This window comes from Micropterus dolomieu, linkage group LG07, assembly GCF_021292245.1.
Source record: "Micropterus dolomieu isolate WLL.071019.BEF.003 ecotype Adirondacks linkage group LG07, ASM2129224v1, whole genome shotgun sequence".
Classification (NCBI taxonomy): domain Eukaryota; kingdom Metazoa; phylum Chordata; class Actinopteri; order Centrarchiformes; family Centrarchidae; genus Micropterus; species Micropterus dolomieu.
Genome location: NC_060156.1, coordinates 12,369,639 through 12,378,801, shown reverse-complemented (window position 1 = coordinate 12,378,801; position 9,163 = coordinate 12,369,639). Strand labels below are relative to the sequence as shown.

The window sequence follows — 9,163 nt, the reverse complement described above, 5'->3', positions numbered from 1 at the left end:
AGAGAGGGAGGGCGGGGGGGGGGGGGGGGGGGGGGAGAGAGAGATCTGAGAGTGTTCTCGCTGGATTAACGTGTTCCAGATGGGACTAGGGATGAGAGGCAGTGGTGTCTTAGTTGGACAGGCTTGGCTGCACTCCGTAGCTCACATAAACTCACTCACACACACTCTCCCAGACAGCTCCCTGCGCTGATAACAGCTCTGGTCTGTCTGACAACCCAGAATATTGTCTGCACGGCTGGAGACTCCAAGTAAAACACTGCTAGCCAGCTCTGGGAATGTAAACTATAGCAGGAAACCACAACAATTAGCCCCTTAGTGAACTTTAAAAATGAGCATTTAAAGACAAATGCGCACTGCTGGGGATTGGCAAAACCGACTTTTTCTGCATGTTAATCTGAGAGTAGCCCCTTGAAAGTAGACTCTCACGGACACATATGGATAGATTATGGTCCGGGTGTCCTGGTGTAAATCAGATGATGTATCTGGGACAGAGGTACAGTACTCCAAGGACTGTCTTTGTCTTTAGTGAGGAGTCGAGGTTAGCTGTTCCCTCTCCTCATACCATGACAGAATTAGAAAATCCCACAGCTCTACACATAATGCTTACTCAGTGTGCCATAACATAACATAAACCACTGACATACGTAATCCACTAGAAACACATTTTCCATCATTGTGCGTACAAAAAGATTTGCCCCTGTTGTCTACAACATATTCTGTAGAAACTGCCTTTTAATCTGCCCTAAATAGACAAAACATAAGGTTATTTCTTTGAGTGGTAGCAAAGGCCTAATAATCTTTCCAAAAAGTGGCAATATAATTGTTTATACACGCAGGAGATCCAGTGAAGACACAAGACCAAATACTAAGCCATGAAACAAACATCTCCCGAGCAACTAGAAGTCGCACATTTCAAGTCCTCTGCTACTATCCAACAATGTGTCAAAAAGGAATACATTCCAGAGTCCAGACACAAAAGCAAAAATTTTACTGTAGAAAATAATCTGAAAACAGGAGCAACAGCATGTCTCCCCTTGCCCCACTTCTCCACGCTACTTTAACCTTGACCTACTGTAACCCAATCTAAACCTCTTCCTGCTCCTCCAGACTCCTGTTATCAGATGACTGCATGTGTAATCCCAGTCATAACATAAAAAGTTAAATGAGAGATGGCCATTTCCTATTACCACATTCGATAACCAGTCACTCCCACCTAGAAAAAAAAATATCCTCGGAATCAGATGGAACGTTGTTTTTTTTTTTTTTTTTTTTTTAAAAACACAGCTGCGATCTTTGCATCATATACTAATAGTGGCAGTGCGGGTTAGTGAGAGGGTGGGTGGGGGTTACAGCAGCAGCCATGTGAGGGGAAATGATCTGGAAGTGTCATTGCAACAAACTAAGCATGAGAGTCAAAGTCAGCTTGACACACAGTGCCATCTATGGATATGTGACTTGAAATGCATAGTGAGGAGCAATTTTGATAACCGAGAACAGCTTCTGCCTCTGCAAACTGGGCGTTCTCTTGCATTTTAGCAGAAGTCATGCTGTAGTCAAAGAAGGAAGGAATTCAAAGTAAAAGCCCAAAGCCAAATGAAGATGTCAGTCAGAGGAGCAGGAAGCAGCAGTCGTAGTATGTAGTGAAAAATACTTTTAAAGGAGATGATGGCATCGTTTAAAAGCACCTTAATCGACAGTTTAGATTTCCAACACGTGAGATTTTACAGACTATGTGATTTATGATCATAGATGAAGTCTAAGCCTGAAGGGAACTGATCCAGAGAAGCATCTACCAAAGCAATCCAAGTCAGCATGTTATGTATCAGACAAAGCTAAAGAATCTGTTCTGAAAACCGCCATTCACGTGTGGATGGTCATGCACAACCTTTTACCCAAGAGCCACACGGCTCCAATTAAAGGGGCACTACAGAGACAGCTGTGTGTGAGACATACTTAGTTCAGGTAAATATCTTGGGACTGAAAGTGCACTGCTAAATATGTTCGGTTGAGTGTATTTCATCTAAAAACAACAGGGGGGGCAAAGTTTGAGTAATTTAAACCATATGCTTATGTTCAGGGTTGATTTATAAAGAGCAGATAGGAACACAGGATCCACACATGAAATAACAAACATGCGGCTGGCTATCAAGGGTAATTTAAGGCCACATCAGAGGGCTGATAATACAGGGAAGAGTCCTTCAGCAAGAAAGAGGTCTCAGCATCAGCACATTACAGAAAAGGCACACAGGGGTTTCTTTTCCATTCCAAATCTCATTTCGAGATTTAACAGGGTGTCATTACCACACTGCCCTTCTAGATGGAAGCACTGACGAATAAGCAATTGCAGTTTATAACAGGCATGAAAAGGTCGCAGAAATGAAGTGTCAAACACACGACCCTTGAAGGACAATGACAGAGAGGCAGAAACTGAGATGTGCTCTCACTTTTATCATATTTAGGATGCAAAATCCAGAATTTAATCTATTCACCTGCACATATATATCCAAAAATATATGTAGAACAATCTTTATTCACTTTAATTTCCCAAATTTTAAAACGAACCACAGAGGAAATGACAATGAGAAGGACAAATGTGAGTATTTTCTACAGAGAAACACCCCAACTGTCAACTTGCTCACACCTCCACTTTCTATCTCAGAGCAAGACCTAGCAAATTAAAATGCACTAAGTCTCAGTATTCTGAACATACCCCATGCAGAGAGGACAAATGAGAAATATCACATTGTGGCGTCCTCTAAAAAGTAGGAAAGAGCTCATTGGAGCAAGGGAAATCTTGTTTCAAAAGTATATTGGGATAGAATAAGAAATGAAGCCCCAAACGTGCAAGGTACCTCCACCATGCTTTACAGTTGCCTGCAGACATTCTTTATTGTACGGCTTTACAGACTTTTGGCTAACAAACTACCTTCTGCTACAGCCAAGGATTTAAAATTTTGAGTCATCAGTCCAGACCACCTGCAGCCATTTTTCTGCACCCCTCTTTCTATGCATTATCGAGCCGCTAGGCCTTGTTTCCATATCAGAGGTATGGCTTTTTGGCTGCAAGTCTCTCATGAAGGCCACTTCTGACCAGAATTATCCGGACAGTAGATGGTGTCCCAGGGTCCCACTGTTTTCTGCCTGTTCGGAGCTGATGGCACAGCTAGACATCTTCCGATTGCAAAGGGAAGTAAACATTATGTGTCTTTCATCTGCAACAGTAAGTTTCTTGGCTGACCTTGATCCTTAATGTTGCCCACTCCTTTGTGGTTCTTCAAAAGAGCTTGGACAGCACATCTGGAAATCCCTGTCTGCCTCAAAATTTCTGCCTGGGAGAGACCTTGCTGATGCAGTATAACTACCTTGTGTCTTGTTGCTGGGCTTAGTCTTGCCATGGTGTATGACTTTTGACAGTAAACTTTCTTCAGTAACCTCACGTTGTTAGCTGAGTTTGGCTGTTCCTTCCCAGTTTTATTCTTCTTGCACAGCTGTTTCTGTTTCAGTTAATGATTGTGTTTCAGCACAATGTTTGGTGTGATTGTTTAACCATACACCTGACAATATGCCTACAAAATCCCTGACGTTGTGCAAGTGTACCTAGAAGTAAAATTATTGATTTGATTTAGATTTATCTTCTTTAATTTATAAATATTACCTAATAACATATCTACTTTTGAAAGCATTCAGACATTACAGCATTTTTCCACACCTGCCTAAAGCCTTTGCACAGTACGATATATGTGTAAATGTGTATCTATGTAAATACACATGTTAAATATTTGGGAAGAAAGGCAAACAAACCGAAGGTAGAGGAGGAGATGGGTTAAGGAATGAAAACAGAGAGAAAAAGAGTATCTCTAGGGTAAAGCAGCCAGGCGAGCTGTGACTGCAGAGGACTCTTTACTCACTGGTATTCACTGTGAGATTCAGGAATCCATGACCAGTGAGCTATCACTCAGCAGGCACACATACACATGCCAACACTTGGATACCTATGACCAACAACTCAGCCAATGCCAATGAAAAGAGAGGATTGTTCATGGTTAGGAAGTGATCAAGGAGTTTTCCCAGCATTCTTCAAGATGGACTCTGACTTCTTCACATTTCAGCTTTTCAATAAGACAGTGTGTCCTCTTTGTGCAGTGGAGGGAATGAAAGCAAAGTCTCACAACAGCCCTCTTTATCTTCAAAAATGTCATTCTTCAACTCAAAAGACAAAAATTAAATATTCTGGCAAAATAAAATTATAAATAAGACTGGTATTCTGAGTGCTGCATGTCAAACTCAGTGACCAGTGTTATTTATTGAACATCTTACAGAGAGCATGAGATGTACTTGGTCTTGTTAATAGATATGCCAATCTTGATTGGAATCTGATTCATTGCCAATTCAGAGCCTGACACACTGCCATTATCCTCTGCTGGTTAATGCAATGTCTGCACTGTACAACACTGAGAGACTGGTAATCTTTTTTTAAACACTACATGTTTAATAGTCATGACTAATCTCGCACAGGCTGTTTCACAAGCTGGTATGAATAATGTATTATCACTGTTCACATGTTAATACATTTTTAAAAAGGCGACAACAATGTTAAGTAAATACATTTTTTCCTTTCCTCTAACTATTTACAATCTAGCATATAGATTATATTAAATGAACATCCTGATTCTATTGACTTACTGAAGAAGCAATGAGGTGTGGAGGAGGAGTGATGGTCTCTTAGGCAGCAGGTGAATTGGGTTTCCACTGCAGATGAAAAGGGGGACTGCATGTGATAAGGAGCCAAAGCTGGAATGTAGTCAAGTGCGGTGAAGTGGAGAACTGCATAGAACTTTTCACTGGGTATTCATCTGAGGAACCTTTCAAAAGGATCACACAGTCTTATCCAGCTCAGCTCTCAGAATGCATCAATATTCCCTCCGGGCTGTCTGGTTACTGTTAATACTCTAGAGTTGACTTCAGCAGAGCCCAACTCAAAAGGGCGATTCAACTGGCTCTGAAGAGAGTTCCTGTACTCTCGACAGAATTGCAAAGTAAACTGGGCTCATCTGGCAATGTAGAGGAAGACGAAGGACACTAAGTTAATATTGCTAAGGAGAAAAGAGTGTGGCTGAAAATGACTGTAGAGAATTATTTAGTTATAAGGAATTATATCTGTTAGAAGAGGTGGTTTCAGTTTAACCAGACACTGTCCTTGAAGTTGTATATGCTGTTAATGACTGCTCTATAACCATGAGGCTTAGTGAAAACACACAAATCCACAAAGAGATCTTCAAGTGTTTCACCCAAATTACTTTCCTGTGTTGTTTTATGTGGTCTGCTGTGATAATTTCCTCTAAAGCTTTAACCCGTGCTACAAAAGAAAAAAAAAAAAACTAAAATAATGCAGACATTTTACAGAATGGCTATGGTACTTAATAACCACAACAAAAGCAAACTGTAAAGACTGCATGTGGCTTAATAAACGGCCAACACCACTAATGTGTTGCATTTTATGTGCTCTGGGTAAACAGTGGGGCTGCTGCCACAAAACAGAGATAAGCAACAAAGAGGTCATGGCATCAGACTATTGTCAGTAAAAGTAATCATCTGATCAGCTTACACACACACACACGTTGTTAGAAGCTGCATAGAACTTCTTTTTAGGTTGGCCTTAAAGTGTCTTAACACAGTTTTTTCCCCAATTAAAGAGAATCAACAGGGTCACCACCCTGCCAGAGGGCTCTCTAGTGGTGATTTGCAGACCCGCTTGGCTGATCGATAAATGAATCAGTCTCAGAACCACAGAAAGCCAAAGCTCCCTTCAAAGAAAAATCCACTTAACTCGTTTCAATATACACAACAGCCTCCCGGAGGCCATTCCCCCTGTGGCCTCACTGCAGATACACCAATTAAAATGATACACTGCCTATGACAGCAATAAATCCATGTGAATTGCTGTTTTATGATCCCTTGCAGGCTGGCACAGAGGCAAAGCATGGCAAAGCACTGTCATGTGACTACAGAAAGGTCACACATCCAATGTACATAGAGTGGCAGCACCAGAATCGCCTCTGTATTCACCACTCTTCCACTGTCACTGATATCTTTTGTTCCATCACACCTGATGTATTGATTAGAGCCATTTACACAATGCTGTTACAGGACTCATACCACAGAGATGCAGTGTGGTTGTAAATATTGTGTGGTCGTATAGTTCTCGAGTGCTCATTCAACAGTTGCAAAAGCGTCTTCTTTATACATGCGCGACTCACCAAGCAGTGTAGCCTTGAGGACGACTCATGCTTTTAATCCCACAATGGCACAGTAACCTATTACTACCAGAGGAGGTCACTGTGTAGATGCCCAGGAGACTGTCAGAGGTTGAGCACGGGCAGTTTCTAACTGTTGAAAAAGACCTTGAAACCTCATTTACTGTGTCATCAACTATATTCTAGCCACTTAAGATACGTGATCTTTGACCTGCAGTGGGTTGGAGCAAGATGGGTCCATTAAGGCAACATTCTTACTAACTAACTAAATGTCCCTCCCTGAGCCTTTAGGGTGCCTGTAAACTATCAAGACTATAAAGTCTAGGTGCTGCTCAACACATGCAAGGGTGCTGTGTTTCATGGTTAAGCTCTGGGCTTAGCTGATCAAAGCTGTAGCACTCAACGCCACCAGGACTTTGCTGCTCGGGTATCCGTCACACTCCTAATTAGCTCAATGTTTCTCTGTTGTCCCCTGTGAAGTTTTCATGAAAAGAACAACCACTAAGTTGGAGCCGTCCAAACTGCGATAGATTATCCAATGTGTCAGGAAATGAAGCCAAGCCACAAAATGCTTTCTGAATCTGTGAAACCACTTCCCCTCAAAGCCTTCAGCAATGGCTGGATGTGGAGGAGAACAAATGGATGTGCGAAAGAATGCATTGATGGATGTGTACTGTATGTATAAATAAATGAGGGTAGTATGGCTTGAGTAAATAATTAAACTTGTTGACAGGACTAGCTGACAAAAGACCTGGGTAGGTATGTAGAAACCTTTAGTAAATGTTGGCCAGCTTAAGAACAAAGTATTATCGGCTTTATACATCCTGGCTCTGGTTTAATAGGACCAGCCACCAAAGCCAGCACCCTTCTGAACTTTACCCCATGACTGTGTTGAAATGGTACCAATAATTCCAGCTTTCCTGCAAGAAATCCGGGGTAAATCAAAATGAATTAATCTTATTTTGTTTCTAGAAGAACATCTGCATAATCGCAATGAATGAATGAATACTGTGCTCGCTTCTCGGGCTCAGGAAGAAGAGATGCAGCATTATGACCCGTTGCTTTCGTCGCAGAGCTGAGACATTTCCTGCAGCATGTGTTTATTAACTGGAGGTGTGAACTCTCCCCCTACGGGTTTTCACAGTTACCTGAGAGGACAGTGGAGGAGAGCCAACAAGTCCATCCACCAGCCCGCTTTCCCTGGTTGTCCTCCATAACATCCTATCTTGTCAGTCCATTTTTCCGTCCTTTTTCCCTGCCTCAGAGCACCCAAGTGGGAATATTCCTTTAATGAGCGTTCCCCTTCCCGTGTCCCCAGGGCCCTTTTCACCTTCACAAACCCAGACTATTCTCTCTCTTCATCCCCCCCCCCCGAATCAGAAATTGCCGTTCCCATTAATTTAACAGCATTGACCAGCTAAACGACACTTTCTTAATAGAGATGTGAACGACACAAGTTTCCATTAGGATTAAACCACACTACCCCCACACCATCAATTCATCTTTATACTAAACAGATCAAAGCTGTAACCACTCTAAACAAAGGCTAGATAGCCCACAGATGAATGCCACATGTGAGTGGGGCCACATTGACCACTTAAAGGATTTCTCTCCTCTTTGCCAAGTCTCCAGAATACAAAGACAAGTTCCTACAAAGCACCTACAAAAGGTGTCCCATGCTTTGAAGCACCCCACAGCTGCTGACAAGCATGTCCTCAACATGGTGAATAGAAGGAGCCAGGGAGGACTGACAATTAGATCTAGTGTAAACACATGCCCATTACCAGCCAGTAAAGTGTAAACACACGGTGCAGTTGTAGAGGCCGCTGCTTCGACACAAGGTGATCAAATACAAGGATGAAGTGACAAAAACAATCTTCTGTAACCAGTCTTAGCGCCCAGTCTAACTGCCAGGATCCAGAACAGTCCAGCTGTCATTATTACTTCATCTCCTGTCTTCTGTATGACTTTTATTTTTCAAGAGTAACAGTTGCTCAGAATAGTTTGGCATGTTTCAGAGAGGTTTAAGTTAAAAGCTGTGTTTTAAGGCTGAGAGGGACTGTCATTGCTGGAGCCCTGTCAGGTGTTCAACAATGCACTTGGAGGTAGACAGGAATGATCACATGTACACAAAGCCCAATGAGACAAATGCAGATCCCATTTTGAGACTAAAATAGTGTACAAAGAATGGTACAGAACAGAAGTGTTTTGTTCTGAGAGCATGTTACCCAGTTGCAATACAGCAACAACATCAGGAATCATATAAAAAAAATATATATAAGTACAAACACTACCTGGTGATCTCTTGCTAGGGCGTAAGGGCATCATGTAGGACTGCCGAGGCAGGAGAGGTGAGGATGGAAGAGACATGGACACTCCCTTGGCCAGGTTTAATCTGAAAACATCATCCAGGACATTAGGGTGACCATTGCCAGGCCCCTCAGGTTGAGGATTTCCCTCAGGTGGAAATCTTCTTTGAGCGCTGTGGCTGTGGCCATCACCTGTTGAGGAGTCACAAAGTTATTACTAGCTCATGTAATTGGAGTCGTTACATTTTGCTACCTATTTAGTTATGAATTGACCTTAAGCAGTACAAACACACACAGACTTAAACTCTGAAAATTATTGAACAAAGTACTCATGTGTGTACTGTGAATGAGCGCACAATGCTGTCTCTTAGGGCTCTGCACTCTAAGCACTTTACAAGCAGAAATATACTAGAAATTGTGCACATGCACACTGGCTGAACCTAAGCTTAACATAATTTTCCAGTACATCATCGCCTGAAAGCGGTTGTATCATCACCTGTTTTTCCACATGTGTCCTTGAGGTCACATGTTTCCAGGTTTTTTCTTAGTTAGTGTCATGTCTTAAGCACATTTTTCTTTCCTGTGTTCATTTTCAAGATA

The 9,163-nt window shown here is 42.0% G+C and overlaps 1 protein-coding gene across 4 annotated transcripts in view; it reads right to left on the bottom strand.

Moving 5' to 3' along the window:
* The window catches only part of tanc1b (tetratricopeptide repeat, ankyrin repeat and coiled-coil containing 1b), a 104,999-nt gene that overhangs the window by 62,107 nt on the left and 33,729 nt on the right, over positions 1-9,163 (bottom strand). For all 4 annotated transcript variants that reach the window (XM_046053264.1, XM_046053263.1, XM_046053265.1 and 1 more), the window contains exon 3: positions 8,549-8,755. In XM_046053264.1, the coding sequence (XP_045909220.1) occupies positions 8,549-8,755 (207 nt within the window). The remainder of the gene's footprint in view (positions 1-8,548; positions 8,756-9,163) is intronic.